General features: G+C 42.5%; 2 protein-coding genes and 3 pseudogenes across 3 annotated transcripts in view; 2 read left to right on the forward strand and 3 right to left on the reverse strand.

The window, feature by feature from the left end:
* The first annotated feature begins 566 nt into the window (after positions 1-566).
* LOC149110759 (uncharacterized) lies at positions 567-1,014 on the forward strand (annotated as a pseudogene).
* Positions 1,015-11,886: 10,872 nt separating this feature from the next.
* LOC110046330 (uncharacterized) overlaps positions 11,887-17,500 on the forward strand; it is an 8,737-nt pseudogene continuing 3,123 nt past the window's right edge. Inside the window, exons 1-2 of the transcript XR_016207756.1 lie at positions 11,887-12,319; positions 12,665-13,189. The product of XR_016207756.1 is annotated as an uncharacterized LOC110046330 (transcript). The remainder of the gene's footprint in view (positions 12,320-12,664; positions 13,190-17,500) is intronic.
* LOC149110760 (uncharacterized) lies at positions 14,437-15,313 on the reverse strand. The gene has a single exon (XM_089291478.1). It carries the CDS (start codon positions 14,935-14,937, stop codon positions 14,437-14,439), a length of 501 nt encoding a protein of 166 aa, XP_089147604.1. The 5' UTR covers positions 14,938-15,313.
* Positions 15,780-16,475, reverse strand: LOC149110761 (uncharacterized). Its single transcript, XM_089291246.1, has one exon. The coding sequence runs from the start codon at positions 16,392-16,394 to the stop codon at positions 15,780-15,782; it is 615 nt and encodes a 204-aa protein (XP_089147372.1). The 5' UTR covers positions 16,395-16,475.
* The window catches only part of LOC149110762 (uncharacterized), a 1,313-nt pseudogene continuing 374 nt past the window's right edge, over positions 16,562-17,500 (reverse strand).

Consider the following 17,500-nt stretch of genomic DNA (forward strand, 5'->3'; position numbering starts at 1 on the left):
TCTTAATTTGAAAATATGATAACGTCACATGAAAACTGGCAATAGATTAAGCTGCATGTGATGAGTTTTACATTTTTACGCAATTTTATGCTTTGTTCAGATTTTTGCAGCTAACAGTTATTGATCAGTTTGTTTTATATGTGTGTTATTCTTAACAGATCAAAAGAAAACAAAGCCTCCCATCTCCAAAATGGACTCTGGGAAAGTTCCTGTGTATTGCCACAAGACGAGTTCTGGCCTTGGTGCATGTGGAAGTGGTGGGTGGACGCTGGTCATGGAAATGAAGGGTAGTAAGGTATCATGTTTATACAATGTTTAAGTAAATTTGTCAATTTGTAAATTTTAAGTAAATTTCTCGTTAGTATTTAAAAGAAATACGTGGAGTGAGTTAGTGATAAGTCATTTTACGAGCGACTTGATCTCAACGATTCATAAGTAAAACCTTCAACTCTGGTCTTGATAATGCAGTAACCCTCCTTGCTGTCTCTGTTAGTCATATTCTTGTATCAAATATATCTTTATCATTCCCACCTCTGGACCTCCAAGTTGGACTTCAACCTTCCAGGATGAAAGACTGGGTTAGACACACGAGAGACCAAGTTACCGACTTACTGGAGCACACCCTTTTCCAGGATCTGTCTTGGTATGAGGATCGGAGGTCAGGCTAACTTCATCGTCATCGATAAGCAGGCGAGCTCTCTGTACTCGTTGATTGCTGACGAGCAATACCACAATACCTCACTGTGACATGAGGAAGACGCTGATTGGTTCGCAAGCTTCCGTACAACCCAACCGCAACTTGGAAGGCTTCAATGCGAAAGGGGGATCACCCTGCAAATCAAGAAACGGGATCCTTTGTAACAATGAAGATCAATGCGACTTTCCAGATTCTAGGATCGGGTTTGGTTCAGCGGGATCTCCTGATGAATCCAAACGTACAGAAACGTTGCTAAGCGAAACGAAGATAATGGAAATAAGAAAATTGAAACCATGGGATATGCCTTGGTTCAGTGACGTTCACAATAATGAAATTTAGTTTTCGCTGCTTTATGTGCCACAGAGTTTTGATTTGGCTTGTGTTAGTGGACATTCCATCTTAACACTAACCACACCGGACGCCGAAAACAAAAACGAAAACAAACAAACAAACAAACAAACCAAAATTACATAATCTCTGGACATGCATAGGAAGTTAGGTTGATGTTAAAAATGTAACAAAAAATAAAGCTGATGATGGGACAGAATGACTCAATGATGCTTTAATGCAATCATTGTCTAGTAATGATTCCCAATTCCTTGCCTCTAAATTAAAATTCTTGAAAATCGTTTAATAATCATTTGATATGTTACCCATAACGGCTTCAACAAAAACATTCCGAGAAAGTTCTCGACCTACAATGAATGTGAGGTTAAACTAAAATACCTCAAATTCAACACGTTAAGACAACTTTTGCAAGTTTTGAACAATTCTGTAGATAGGATTCAGAACCATATCCTACTTGCGAAAATTAAGGGTGGCTCTGAGCCTAGAAAGCACTTATAAACTTAAAAGTTCTATGTTAACATGCTTATCACAATTCAATAATAATAATAATAATAATCGAGAAAGCGTGGGGAATGAAAACAACAACTGTCCCAGTGATCATTGGAACTTTCGGGCTTGTCAAGAAGGGAACCACGTAGGGGCCAAACCACCCCCCTAATGTTTCATGAAGGCTATATTTGCTTGGTTTATATATTTCTCAACCAAGTTTGGCAGATGAGCTTTCTTTGTTCTTTGTTCATGCAAATTTATTTCATTCGAGAAATTAATAGCTTAATAACGAAAAACTAAATACCACTGCATATAAAAATTAAAGGTTCAAATGGATTAATTCAGCTTTTAGTATACCCCTGGTGGTCGAGTTCAGTTTTCGACTCACGTAGGGGCAAACCACCCCCGTGATGTTTCATGAAGGCCGATATTTGCTTGGTTTATATATTTCTGAACCAAGTTTGGCAGATGAGCTTTGTTCTCCAGTTTATTTTAATTTGGAAGTTGTGACAAAATGTCAGATTATGACGTCATAATTGATGACGTCACCAAAACGTGCTATAATTTTTTTGTAAAATCTGATAAAAAGATTATGTCATTGGAAAGGCCTTGACTTGAGGAGTAAAATGCCGGAAACCGTTTTTTGTTATGATGATTATTTTTCGAGATATGATAAGTTAAAAATATTTTTGTTGTCCTCCCCGAACTTTGCTTAACCATATTGTCCTTCTTAAGTCAGTCTCTCTGGTTTATTTTTTTCAGTGTTATTCTAGGAAGGCTAATAATCTAGAAAAATAGAAAACTTGATTTTGTCAAAAATCGTATGGTTTTAGAAATTTGATTTTCGGCTTTGTTAGGATGGTATTAACAGTAAAAAATGAGTGACGTCACAGGTTATGACGTAACGAAACTAATTTTAACGCAATAACACTAGAGGGATAATTTTTTATTCCGATTTTCTTCTTTATTTTTGCTTTAGTCATCTGGTACATCACATGTGTAACATAGCTACATTTGCTGGAACAAAATTACGGCTCCAATTTGGGGATTTTTCTCAAGGGGGGATCCCATATTTTACAGAGGTATTTTTCATATTCAAAAATGCCATATTTCATTTAATTTTTGTGATATGGACAAACTTTTTTCAGGTTTCAACTCCCCTTGATGTGCTCTTTCGAACACATTGTAAAAAATATGCATATTAAAAACTTCAAAAGTGGCAAAAAACATGACGTCATCACTGTGACGTCACAACTTTGACATTTACTGACATTTTTCACGTAAATATAATTGGCAATAGATCTCCTGCTCATCTTCCAAGTTTGGTTTAGAAAGAGTCAATACTCTTTAAGTAATGCGAATAATGTTAAATACCCAAGAACTGACGAAACATTTGGGGGGGGGGGGGGGGGGGTTGGTTTGGCCCCTACGTGAACAGAAAACTACATCGGCAAGATCCCAGGCAATATTAGAATAACAGAGCTACAGAAGACCGTCCTCCTTGGAACTACTCACATACTTAGGAGGACTCTATCCATCAAGTAATCCAGCAGACTTATGACTGCCCTAGGCTCACGGATTGAGCTCGGCACTATAAGTTAAAAGCGGCAAGACTTTAAGGACTTACAATAATAACAATAACGATAACAACAATAACAATAACAATAACCATAACCATAACCATAACCGTAACCGTACGTCACCGTCACCGTCACCGTCACCGTCACCGTCACCGTCACCGTCACCGTCACCGTCACCGTCACCGTCACCGTCACCGTCACCGTCACCGTCAGCGTCACCGTCAGCGTCACCGTCAGCGTCACCGTCACCGTCACCGTCAGCGTCAGCGTCAGCGTTAGCGTCACCGTCACCGTCACCGTCACCGTCACCGTCACCGTCACCGTCACCGTCAGCGTCAGCGTCAGCGTCACCGTCACCGTCACCGTCACCGTCACCGTCACCGTCACCGTCACCATAACCATAACCATAACAATAACAATAATAATAACGTTTACGTTGACACCTATTGCTTAAATAATGTCAACGCTGTATATGTGACAAAGGAGTCGAAGCTGATGTTGTGAAAAAAAAACAGATGAGTAAAGAAGACAGCATTGTTTTCCTAGTCGTGATGATATATTTCTTTTCGCTTAGACTCGGAGACGATCTCTTTTCAGAAAATTTTTAACAGCCGTTGGAGGCCGGTAGTGACGAAATCAGGTGTTCCGTAGATTTCTAAATGCAACGTAAAATGAGGCACTAATTAAATTGAACATGAACATGCTTTACCCAGCGGCTTTATCCAGCCAGTCTTTCAGGTAGAGTATCTCTTTTTTATACCTTTATTTGCAAAAAGAGATAAGTATATTGAAAAAGAACATAACTGTATGTCGCTGCTCGTAGGATTTAGTTTAGTGTCCAGGCTTTTCAGTTATTAGAAAGGTTAAGCATGACGTTAACGACAGACGACAAACGGCAAAGATAATTTCTGATTTTGAGTTCTTTTCTTTTAATCCCTAAAAAAAGCACACAAAAATGGAATAACGTCTCCTACTATTCATTGCAAAAACAAATAATTTCACCCTACTGTACTCACAGCTGAAGAGAGACGGCAAAAGTTTCAGTTTTGCCGTTTGCCGTTTGCCGTGAACGTCATGCTCAGCCTCTCTATTAATTTATAAGTCGAAATCCACGTCTGTTTTAGCTCATGGTATCAGAAAGATTGGTTGTTTCCAATGGGATATCCGTTTAGTTTAAACTTGAAGTAATTTCTAAGAGATGGTGGCCGTTTAAACTACTTAAAAAGTAGTTATTATCCATCCTTTATCCGATAATCAACACTACAGAGACATTTCGCAGCGCGACCACCTAATTGCTCAATCGAGTCCTGCGAAAGTTCTAACCAGATCAATCCAGTTCAAAATATGTGAAGTAACGGCCTGTTCGCACTACGTGAAATTTTGTTTGATTTGCCAAAAAAATCTGTCAACACGCAGCCATTTCTAGTGCGAACGATTTTTTGAACCCACCAAAATTTTTGCAGGCGCAACGAAACTTCAAATTTTGTCAGGCGAGAAAATCCTTTGTTCCTTGACATCCATCCGTCATTGGGTCATCAAATTTCGCAACATATGGATTACGAAGCGAACGTGACCGTATGACTTCCCACTATTTTAATTGAGCTAGATGGATCCGCACAGAAGCAACATCGATCCATGGTACTTCAATTATTATGGCTCGCAATGCTACCAAGATCAAGATCAGGGTAATCAAAGTTATTACGATTCCCAAATCGCTACGCAACAGCAGTACTTCTTACAGTTTCCAGCGCAGCAAACTCGAGCGGATTCACAATGCATCCACACCCGCTGAACACAACATCCACAATCGTAACATCCACTGAAGATCAGACGACTGCTGCAGCTACTGGAAGCACAGAAAACACGAAAACGGGAACAAAGAGAAAAAACGCCAAGTATGGAACCTTCCCCTTTAAGACATGTCACGACATCATGATGGTAAATTGATCAAATTACTAACTGACATCCGTCATTAAGAAAAATTCGCATCTTCATGTGCGAACAGGATTACGAAAACAAAAAAATTGTGATTACAAAATTTTCACTTTCTTTACAAACGCTAAACTCAAATTTTTATCTTAGTGCGAACAGGGCCTAAATGAAAAGGTTTGCTAATAATGAACTTAGGGCTGGTTCACACTTTGACATAAACATAAGCATAAGCATAAGCACAGGGAATGGAACTTTTTCCATTTTCTTATGCTTATGTTGTGAATAATCGAGTGTGAACCGGGCATACATAAGCATAAGCTTAAGCAAAAAGAGTTTTCTTGTCAGCGGAATACACAAAAATAAAATCCAGACCTCCTCTGTCAGAATCTGTCAGCTGAAAACATGGCGAAGCTACTGATTTTCCAAACACTATTTGCATACGTTTCGCCTGAATCGATGAGAGCACGGATGCTCTCGAATTAATATGTTGTTTTCTATTATTTTGAGCAGTTTATTGCAAATGTTACCCCATGTTTTCTACGAGCCGTACAGTTCTCATTCGGCTTGCTATGTATGGCTTTGCTTGTTCTTAAAAATGAATGCTAGTTTCTTAATACGCTGCTGTCTGATCTGGAAGCGTAAACAACATACATTTGTGAGATTTGGTCAGATCAAGTCCCTCCTCAAGCTTTCGAAACGCTTGTCCAGGTTTAAATCTTTCAAATCGAAGCAATGCGAAAATAAACTGTAGAATGTTGTGAGCTGTGTAACCGCTCCTCCAGTAGTTTTCCGGTAGTTCAGTCGGATGAAACACGTTGTCAGTCGCTTGAATTAAAATAGAGTTGCGTTCTCGAGTTTTTGCTGGTTTATTGGCTCTAGAATATTACACTGGTGACGAGGTACGGTCAAAACCATGGCATTGATCGGAAAAATCGAGGAATACAACGAGAACGACAGCTGGATTGAGTACACCGAACGGCTCGAGCAGTATTTCGCGGCCAATGAGATTACGGAGAACAACGACAAGTCAAGTCGTTCGTAGAGCTGGTTGATTTGGTAAAGAATCATTTGAATCCTAGACCATCATCTATCGTGTATCGCTTTAAGTTTAACAACCGCTTTTGTCAGCAGGGGGAAACAATACAACAGTACGTCGCCGAACTGAGGAATTTATCGGCGCACTGCGACTTTGGCGACCAACTGGAGAAAATGCTGCGCGATCCACTGGTTTGCGGATTGAACGACGAACGGATACAGCGGAGATTGCTTGCTGAAAATCAACTAGAGTTCAAGAAGGCGATGGAATTAGCCACCGCCATGGAAATTGCCGACAGGAATACACGTGATCTGATTGCTGGAAATCTGAGTGAGAAACCCGAAGAATCGCAAGTTCACCGTGTGACCCAAGACCCACCGAAACAGTCACCAAGGGGTCCGAAAAGGTCGACAAAAGAATGTTATCGTTGTGGAGGTCAATTCTACGTCCTGATAAGTGCAGGCATAAAGACGAAGAGTGCTTCAAATGCCGTAAGAAGGGTCACAAGGCAAGCCAATGTCTCGGTAAGCGTAAACCGGAGTTTCGAAAGAGCGGCAAATTTGGAAATACACATCACTTGGAGGCAGCAGACGAGTCGGGTGAGGAAGAATGCGAAGAATACACGATGTCTCACATAAACGCCGCGGAGAGAGAACCGTTTCGAGTCGAGCTACAGCTAAACGGAGTTCAGACGAGCATGGAAGTGGACACTGGCTCCGCGGCTACGATCATCAACGAAGAAACCTACAAGAGAATTATTGCAGGGAATCTGGTGAAGAACCGAAAGCAATTGAAAACTGCTAAAGTGAAGCTCCGAACGTACACAGGTGAATTAGTCAAGGTCATAGGAACTTTGAATGTTATTGTGAGGTATGAGAAACAAGAAGTGGAACTGCAAACACTCGTGGTGGAAGGATCTGGGCCTAACTTACTGGGAAGGGACTGGTTGAGAGTTCTGACACTCAATTGGAAGGAGTTGTTCAAAATGCAAGTTGTCAAAAACAAGCAAGAGTCTTCACTTGAAAAATTGGTTGACCGGTACTCAGAAGTGTTTAGAGAAGGACTTGGGACCTTCAAGGGCCCAAAGGCGAAAATTCATGTTGAATCAGAGGCAGAACCAAAATTCTTGAAGGCGAGACCAGTGCCATATGCTACGACAGGGAAGATGGAGGCTGAACTCAAGAGGCTACAAGATGAGGGAGCCATTGAACCGGTTCAGTTCTCGGAATGGGCTGCTCCCATTGTACCTATTCTGAAACGAGACGACTTAATTCGCATCTGCGGAAACTACAAAACAATTGTCAATCAAGTGTCAAAACTGGACAGTTATCCTATCCCGAAGGTTGAAGACCTCCTGGCGACACTAGGTGGAGGTGAAAAATTGGACATGAGCCAAGCTTACCAGCAGCTTCTTTTGGATGATGAATCTAAACAGTACACCACCATTAACACACACAAGAGGTTGTTCCACTACAACCGCCTACCATACGGGATATCGTCAGCACCAGGAATATTTCAGCGGAACATGGAGAATCTACTGCAGAACATTCGTTATGTAATCGTCCGGGTGGACGATATCCTAGTGTCCGGAGCCTGCGATGAAGATCACTTAAACAACCTGGAAAAAGTCTTGAAACGACTAGCAAGTGCTGGCTTACGACCTCGGAAAAACAAGTGTGTGTTCATGGAACCTCAAGTAACCTACCTGGGTCACAAGGTCAGCAAACAAGGTATTCAACCATTGGATGACAAGGTCGAAGCGATCACCAATGCACCAGCGCCCGAGAATGTGTCGGAACTCAAATCGTACCTAGGCATGATTAACTACTACCAGAAATTCCTGCCTAACCTGTCGAGCGTGTTGGCTCCATTGCATGATTACTACTACGTAGTAAAGAGACCCGCTGGCATTGGGGTAAAGAGCAGATGCAGGCTTTCCAGAAGTCTAAGGATTTCCTGAAGTCCTCTAGACTCGTTGTCCATTATGATAGTCAGAAGAACTTAACCTTGGGAGCTGTTCTCTCGCATTGAATGGATGATGGCTCAGAACACCCAATCGCATATGCTTCCAGGACACTGTCCAATACAGAAAGAAATTATTCCAATCTCGAGAGAGAAGCACTTTTCCTGGTATTTGGTGTGAAGAAATTTCACCAGTACATTTACGGCAGACATTTTAGTCTATTGACTGATCACAAACCATTGGAATCATTGTTCAATGAGAGGAAGGCCACTCCTCCTATGGCAGCAGCTAGAATTCAGCGTTGGGCCTTGACTCTAGCTGCATACAACTACTCCATTGAGTACAAACCAGGACCAGAACATGCCAATGCTGATGCCCTCAGCCGACTACCCTTGCGGGTTAGTCCTTCAACTACACCTTTGCCTGCAGAAACTGTGTTTGCAATGGAACTCCTCAATTCAACACCAGTGAGTGTGAATGAGATCAGAACCGGAACCAGATGTGATCCAATACTGTCACAAGTAATCAAGTTCGTTCAGCATGGTTGGCCTAATCACAACTCAGATGAAGTATCGAAGCCCTACTTCACTAGGAAAGATGAATTAAGTGTTCAAGATGCATGTTTGCTGTGGGGCAATCGAGTAGTGGTCCCCCCTAAGGAAAGAGCAAGAGTGGTAGAAGAGTTACATGAGACACACCTTGGAATTTGCCGTATGAAGGCGTGGGCGAGAAGTTATGTGTGGTGGCCAAAAATGGATGCAGACATAGAGCAGAAGGTTTACCAGTGCAGTCCCTGCCAGGAAAACAGGAAGTCACTGCCAGAAGCCCCTCTACATCCCTGGGAATAGCTTCATAAACCCTGGGTTCGACTCCACCTAGACTATGCGGGTCTGTTCCTTGGAAAAATGTTTCTCATTGTGATGGATGCCCACTCCAAGTGGATGGTGGCGTTTCGATTGAATACGTCAACTTCAAGTACTACCATTGAGAAATTGAGAATCGCTTTCGCGACACACGGCCTACTGGAAATTGTCGTCACAGACAATGGCAGCAACTTTGCGAGCAAAGAGTTTGGAGATTTCCTCAAACAGAACGGGATCCGTCACATCAGAAAAGCACCCTACCACCCAGCGTCTAACGGACTGGCTGAGAGAGCGGTACAAACATTCAAGGAGGGAATGAAGAAGATGAGTGGAGGAAGTGTGGAGGCACGAGTTTCAGAATTTCTAGCTCGTTACAGAACTACCCCGCAGACTTCAACAGGAGTGTCCCCTGCAGAATTACTTCTAGGAAGGAAACCCAGATCAAGACTAGACCTAGTCTACCCGGAAATCGGAAGGAAAGTGCGACAAAGCCAAGCTTCTCAGAAACAGGCACATGACTGGCACGGTAAGTAACGCTCCATGCAGGAAGGGGAAGCAGTTTACGCAAGCAACTTCCGAAGAGGACCAAGGTGGTTACCTGGAATCTTGAAAGAGTCAACGGGTCCAACTTCCTTCGCAGTTCAGCTAGAAGATGACCGACTCTTGAGACGTCACCAAGACCACCTTATACAGCGATCCTGCGTTCCCCAAGCGCCTGTTGCTGATCAAGAGGTTCCAGCAGACCCAATTCCAGCATCGCCGGCAGCTGAACAGCCAGAATTGCAGTGGGAAGAAACCCCAAGGGAGCCAGCTGTTCCTGTGCAATCAACTACCCAAGGAATTCCAGAGAAGCGTTACCCTACTAGGAACAGACACGCCCCTCGATACTCGGTTGATTTTGTTATTAAGTGACTTTTTAGGTTATTAGGACAGAGACACTTAAGAACTGCAAGCTACGTTTTGTCGTTGATTTATTGTACTAGTTTTCATGGCTTAGTGGAGGAGTGTAGAATGTTGTGAGCTGTGTAACCAATCCTCCAGTAGTTTTCCAGTAGTTCAGTCGGATGAAACACGTTGTCAGTCGCTTCAATAAAAATAGAGTTGCGTTCTCGACTTTTGGCTGGTTTATTGGCTCTAGAATATTACATAAACTAATGAACACATGCAGTCCACCTTACGTGTTCTACAAAAAAAAAAAAAAATTAAATACCTTGCGCTGTGTTGTAAAGGCGGCGAAATACGAGAAACAAAAACCCCTACTTCGCATATCGCCGGTTTAAAGGTGGCGACGGCATGTATTCGATACAAAAACTCTCAACTTTGCGGATGTTTCGAGTTTTTCACCTTGTGTGATCAACTTGTTGTTGCGAATAGTAGACAGTGACATTAACATCCGCCCACTAATTTCTTCATGTTTCGTTATGGTCTTGTTACGTTGTTAGTCATTTCTCTTGAGTAATAGAAAATAATATAGGGAGAAAGCTGTAAAGAAGCGATTTTCATCATTTTTATTAAAACCATCGAAAAAAAGTGGTTTTATTTCATATACATAATGCATTGCAGGAAGCACCATTAGTCTAAAAGCATTACATTAGGCAACTTAACTTATTCGTTGTTTAAGTCTCGGACGTACGGGCCAACTCACACCCCCATTGCGGTACAAGTGAGGAGGGGGCGGATGGAAACCCTCCCATGGGTTTTCGCTCTGTTAAGGCACAGCGAAATAAATTAAATTTACATTGATCAGATAGCCCTGAGCTATCCTCGGAGACCCAGGAGCAGTTGGGTGGGGCAGGAGGAAATTAATCGGGCAAAAAAAAAAAAAAAAAATTAAGCGTCGCAGGCTTACTAGTAAGGCTGGAAAAGCCCCTGGGAACCGACTCTTACCAGACCATTTCCAAACGGCTCTGCCAATGCTGCCTTCTGATTGGGCAGAAAAAGTCTATGTATTATTCTGCCCAATCGGCGAACAGCAGCTTCTGAGGTACTTGAGGTACATTGTTGCATCGGCTATACTTCTCTTGATCATATTTGCGAGGGAAACTTTCATTTTAATTTACTTCAGAGAGCCATAGATATTCGGAAAATCATTTCGGATGTTATTAAGAGCCGACCTCTGTAAATTTCAACTATGACCATTTGGACCGGAAAAAAAATCAAATTCCTCAAGCTTTCTCAGATGAATGGTCTAGATAGGTGATTCACAAAAATATAACTTTCAGTTCAATTCGATTCGTATTTTAGCGCTGGGGCCACCATCTTGGTTTTGCCACTCTGAGAGGGCTTTCAGCGGCCATTTTAGGGCACATTTTTAACAATTTGCCATACAAAGAAAACGATATAAATCCGGGTAAAAACCCTTTATTCGAGACAAGCAAATGTTTCTTGTTACATTGAGAGGCTGTTTTTGCAATTTGATCATCACCTGATTTTTTTTTTAGAATTACAAATTTCTTCCCTTTCGGACTACTCATAAAGCGCCATAAAAAAGGCGACGTTGAAAGGAAAATATCGCCCAAGGTACATTACTTGAGATCCCAAAACTACCCTCCACTTAAAGAGCAATGTCTCACCTGTAAAAACATGCAATAAAATTTTGGGGCAGTTAAAACTGTAAAATGTTAGAAGAAGAAGTTTAAGCTGTGCTTTTGTAAACAAAGAGCGCCGTCCTAATTAGCATAATAACGTGAAAATAACGATGCACAAAGAAAATAACGATATATTCCACTTACCTCGCGACATGTCGACAACTGGATGTTCCACGATGCCTCATGTTATATTTCCAGTATGTTTCAGCCACATTTTCGGTGATTAGTGTACGAAATCACTCTCAGACATCGCCACGGTTAAGCAGATTTCAACTCTCCGAAGCCCGCTTCATAACATCTATCAATATTATTTGTCTTTCGTCTCATAAGCCGCCGTTTACAAGAAGTTTAACAATTTGCTGAGATTCTAACCATAGTTAGGATAGGAGACTGGTTAGGAAACTCGGCGGACTTCAAAGAAATATGTCTTTGTTTACGATTTTCAACGTCACGTGACATTGACCCTGCACACAATATTTCAAGATGGCGTCCGGTTTCCAAGGTTATATAGCGTGTCTTCAGCTTAGCGTGTTTTAAATCGTTTTCGGACTTGCTGAGTTACCAGATTCGAAAGAAAACTTGCTTATGAGTTGTTCTACGAGATGCCTGGCGATAATTGTGCGGTTTGGGGCTGCGGATCGTGCCGGAGAACGAATATTCAAGCTACCAGCAGCGAAAGATCCAAAGCACAAGACGTGGAGGGAAGCATGGCTTGGCGAGATTACGAAGACCCGTGAGAAGAACGCCGAGTTTCAGAGGTTGATAGACAACGACGCAGTATTTACTTGCGAGAAACACTTCAAACCTGCCGAGATAGATACATGTAAGTAGCCGTACGCGTATAAAAAAAGTATATAAACTTCAGCTTACATAGTTTGGTCCTATAAGAAGCGTTTGAAACTCGTGTGTAGTGATTTCTGTTGTTGCGAGCTGTGGTGTTCGGAGATTCTGTCTCTATTTGACAACTCCTCGATAACTAGCAATTAAACATCTATGAAGGACAGTCTCTCTTTCATCACCGGTGCAAACTTCAGGAGCCTTGAAATCAATGTCACGCTGTCCCTGTCGATTTTGTGAACTGCACGACTGTTTTGCCATTTATTTTGTGGAGTCCTTGCCATTAATTTCAAGTGAGATTTTGACTATTCTTTCCTTTAACTTCTTTCAGTTGAATCTGTGAAGATGACCAAAAAGAAAGTTACGTTTGGGGCGCTTCCTACGGAAAACATGCCCAAGAAAAGCCACGAGACTCCTAAACCTCCTTCACGACCAGCCGGAGAAATTGTGAAAGATGTTCCTACTTCAATCGACAACAGGAAATATTACACAGGGCTTAAAGATGTGTGCAAAAGGATCAAGGCTTTGAAAACCATCGGTGACTGGGTAGTGGAAGAACGCATTGACAGAGTTATTTTACGAAAGATGAAGGATTGTTTTCAGCTGCCAGAATTTGAACTGATCATTGATGACAGTCTTGGATGCACTATTGCAGTTGATGGATGGTTCTTACCAGACGATCATGAACTCTATACAACTAGTCTAAGGTCTATGAACAATGCGACGGTCTCTGATCTAATAAGAGATATAGAATGTCAACTTATTTGTCCTGGAGTGAACCCCAAAGAATTAACTGGTCAAGTAACTCCGCATGTTATTCCAAAGATTGTGGATTCCTTGTACAGTGGTGATGAAGGTGGTTGTGATGTTGTAAGATAGCTTTAGATAAGGCTCAAATACTCAACGCAACGTTAAACACTGTCAACACAACGTCCGACATAAGCCAACTCACATGTTCGCGAGATGTGGGGCGGCCCACGAAAACGTAAGGGACTCCACAGAGGGGTACCCACAAGTTAATATTACAACATCTCCCCTCTAACAGGATTCAATGAGTCTCTGGGGCTTTTTAACTTGTCGCCCGGATCTGGTTGTAATAGGTGATCGTTCTGCATTTCTTAGTCCTTCTGCTGATTCCACTGGTTCTGGTGCTGAATCCTTTATAGAAGGTGATGATGGACATATTGGAGAGTCAGCACACTGGGGACTTGAAGGAGGATCATGCAGCCGTGATCTCATTGGATGATCATTTGCGACTGAGATTATCTGCCTTCGATTTCTTCTATAGACACACCCTCGTTCATCCTGTACTAAGTATGATCGTGGCAACACTTCTGCTTCACGCCATTCTCTATCTCTATTTGGCCGAATTCGCACCTTGTCCCCAGCTTCAAGTGGAGGCAGATCTCTACTCTGTTTGTCGTAATTCTTCTTAGAGACAAATTGACGTAGCCGCAGCGCTTTCACTACTCTATCAGGAACCACTGCCAGCGGTAATAAGAGACGTCGATGGGTTGGTATCATTGTGCGTGTGCGCCGACTCATCAGCAGCGGTGCAGGTGACACGCCGATATCTTCAAATGGAGTGTTGCGGTACTTCAACAGCCCTTCAAAAGGGTCTTTTTGGTCAGCTGCAGCCTTCTTCAAAATGCGCTTTGCTGTCTGTACTGCTCTCTCCGCTGCACCATTTGATTGGGGGTACTCTGGAGAGCTCGTTGTGTGGCAAAAACCCCAATCTTCAGCAAATTGCTTGAACTCATGAGTGCTGTCGAATAGATTCCTGGTATTGCTGTATTGGGAACCATTATCGCTCACAACCTTATCCGGGACTCCAAACCTTGCAAATATTTTCTTCAGGTTGTTCATGACACAGGTGGCAGTGTTCTGACGCAGTAATTCAATTTCAAAGTATTTTGAATAGAAGTCAGTGACCAACAAGTATGTTTGGCCTCCATATTCAAACAAGTCCGTCCCGACTACCTGCCAAGGCAATCCAGGGATGTCATGTGGATACAATGACTCTCTTTGTTGTCGGTTGCGGAAGGCATTACAAATTGAACAGGAGCTGAATCACGATTCACGAGATAAAAAAAAATAATCATTTCACATTCCATGGACCACGATGTCTTTGATCTGGGCTGTCATTGAGGGCCAGAAGACGTAATCTCTGGCAAAGGTAAGGCTCTTACTTTCTCCCATATGAGCTCCATGGATTTCATCCAGCACCTCAGCCCTCAGTGGTCTTGGGACGACTATTCGGTCTGATTTAAACAGCAATCCATCCTCCACACTCAGCTCTTCCTTAAAACTCCAGTACGCTCTAGCAAGCTCATCAACCTGTTCTTTCTCAGACGGCCACCCTTTCAAGACATACTCCATCACTATTCTCGAGGTTTCGTCAATGCTGGAGGTCTCCTTAAGTCTCTTCAGTGTGCTGCTTTCAAATCCGAGCTCCTCAATAAGATTGATTCCAATTACATCTTCTGGTTCTCTGACTGGCTCCGTATCACTGAGAGGTGCTCTGCTAAGACAGTCTGAGATGACTTGCTTTTTTCCAGGGACATATCGCACATCAAGATCATACTTGGTAAGTTTCAATAGCATCCTTTGTAGCCTGGGGGGAGCATCATTCAGAGACTTGCGGAAGATAGACTCTAAGGGTTTGTGATCTGTCTCTACAATTACTCTGCGCCCATATACATAGGTGTGAAATTTCTGTGCGCCCCAGACGATTGCAAGCAGCTCTCTCTCGATGTTTGCATACCTTTTCTCACAGTTAGTTAGTGTTTTGGATCCGAATGCAACCGGCTTGCCGTCCTGTAGGATCACTGCACCAAGGCCTTTACTACTTGCATCTACATTTAGTACTGTTTCCTTGCTGTTGTCAAAATAAGCTAGTGCAGGTGCACTCGTGATGACTGATTTCAGATTGTCGAAGGCCTCTCGTTGTGCCTTTTCCCAAACAAATGCTGCATCTTTTTAGGTAAGTTGCGATATGGGTTCTTGTATGTCAGCCTTGTGCTTGATGAATTTGTCCAGGTAATTCACAGTTCCTAGTATGCGAAGTACACCTTCTTTGTCTTCTGGGGGTGGCATCTCATTAATGGCTCTGATCTTCTCCGGATCTTGTTTCAAACCTTCAGATGAGAACAGGTGTCCAACATAGCTTACTTCTGGTACTCTAAGCTTCACCTTTTTAGGGTTGAACTTCATTCCTACCTCCCTGCTCTTGTCAAGTACTCTTCTCAATTTGTCATCAACTTCAAGCTGATCTTTACCATGTATCAGGAAATCATCCACTATGATTTCAACAGGAACCCCTTCAAACAGTCTGTCCATCTCCCTTTGGTAGATTTCAGGGGCTGGTGAGATACCAAAAGGGAGTCTTGTAAATCGGTATCGCCCCCACGGTGTGTTAAAAGTCAAGAGCTTGGAACTCTCCTCATCTACGGGGAGTTGCAGTATCCACTGCATGCATCAAGTGATGTGAAACTCTTTGCACCTGAAAGTCGGTTTGCAACTTCTTCTACGGTAACCATTGGATAATGGGGTCTTTTCAGGGCCTTGTTAAGATCTCTTGGGTCAATACAAATTCTGACATCATCCTTTGACAGTGGAGTGTCCTTTCTTTTATCCTTCACCTTTCTTTTGTCAATAACTAGCATTGATGAGACCCACGACGTAGGCTCATCCTCTTTCACGATAATACCATCTTCTTCTATCTCTTTGAGTTTCTCTCGTGCTGGCTCCAGCATAGCAACTGGAATTTTCCTGGGAGGGTGAACAACTGGGGTTACTGAAGCATCAACTTCCAGATGTACTTTGTTTGGAAGTGTGCCGGGTTTGTCACTGAAACAATCTGGGTACTCCCTCAATATTGGGTCCTTCTGGAAGATGGTCTGGTCTCCACGTGCTCTTGGCGTATCCGGCATGGCTGGATTAGGTACTGGTGTATCTATCAGTTGGAGATTCATAAACTGAAGGACTTCTAAATCCAAGCAGGCATCACATCCCAATAAGGGTGTAAAGTTCCCGTCAACAACAAGGTACAACAGGTTCATTTGACGATTCTTGTATTGAGTTTGAAGGCGTACACAGCCTCTTGGATGAATGGGCTTAGTTGCAAGCCAGCCTTTCAAGGGTTGCTGAATATTTTGGAGAGGTTTTTTGGAGATTTTCTTGTACAGATGAAAGGGTATGACGGTAGCCTCTGCACCTGTGTCTGCTTTTACTTCAACATTCTGTCCTTCAATCTTAAGAGTGATAAGGCTCTTTGTTGATTTCCTGGAATCGGAAACACTGTCCAGTTCAATAGATCCAAAATAGGTATGTACCTCCTTATTCATATTCTGAGTGTCTAGGTCTGGTGGACTTTCTTGTTGCACTAAATCAACTTTCGAACCTTCTTTTACATTCCCTGGACACACTTGGGCAAAATGACCTTCTTTCTTACACTTTAAGCACTGTTTTCCAAATGCGGGACAACGGGATGGTCGAGTAAATGGGTGCTTGTAACCACAAAACTTACAAGAACGAACAGCTGTCTTGTCAGCTTCTCTTGACTTTCTAACAGGCTGAATTCCTAATGAATGCTCAGTTCCAGCACTCGCTTGAATGTTGAACTTGAACTTTTGTAATTCTGAGGCTTCAAAGGTACGACAATAATCATGAGCCTTCTGCAGGGTTAGATCAGGTTTCTTTAGCAGTTCCCCTCTCAGCTCATCAGATAATACACCTCCCACAATTCGATCTCTTATTAGCAAATCTCGCAGTTCGCCGAATTCACATGTTCGCGACAACCGTTTCAGTTCGCTGACAAAGTTATCAACTCGCTCTCCCTCTTTCTGGTTACGCTTATTAAACACTAACCTCTCATAAATGACATTCCTTGCTCCCTCACAGAGTGCCTTAACTTTGCTGCAAACATCCGGATAACATTCTTTGTCTTCTCCAGCATTGTAAACAAAATGACTATATCCTTCAATCGCTTCGGGTCCAGCACAGTGAAGTAACATGTTTACCTTCAATTTGTCCGGTTTGTCATCTTTGCTTTTCGCCACAAGATAAATTTCAAACTGCATTAAAAACTTTCTCCAGTAGTCCGCTGCGTTTGCATCGAGCACCAAAGGACCTGGAGTTCTCGTATCTCGCTCAGCCATCGCGGTTT

The sequence above is a fragment of the Orbicella faveolata genome, unplaced genomic scaffold (genome assembly GCF_042242905.1).
Source record: "Orbicella faveolata isolate gen_17 unplaced genomic scaffold, um_ofav_v1 contig_24, whole genome shotgun sequence".
NCBI classification, from domain to species: domain Eukaryota; kingdom Metazoa; phylum Cnidaria; class Anthozoa; order Scleractinia; family Merulinidae; genus Orbicella; species Orbicella faveolata.

What these genes read in the sequence shown, in the direction of transcription:
- LOC149110760 (XM_089291478.1), bottom strand. Translation starts at nt 14,937, where the DNA reads ATGCTATTGAAACTTACCAAGTATGATCTTGATGTGCGATATGTCCCT.
- LOC149110761 (XM_089291246.1), bottom strand. Translation starts at nt 16,394, where the DNA reads ATGAACCTGTTGTACCTTGTTGTTGACGGGAACTTTACACCCTTATTG.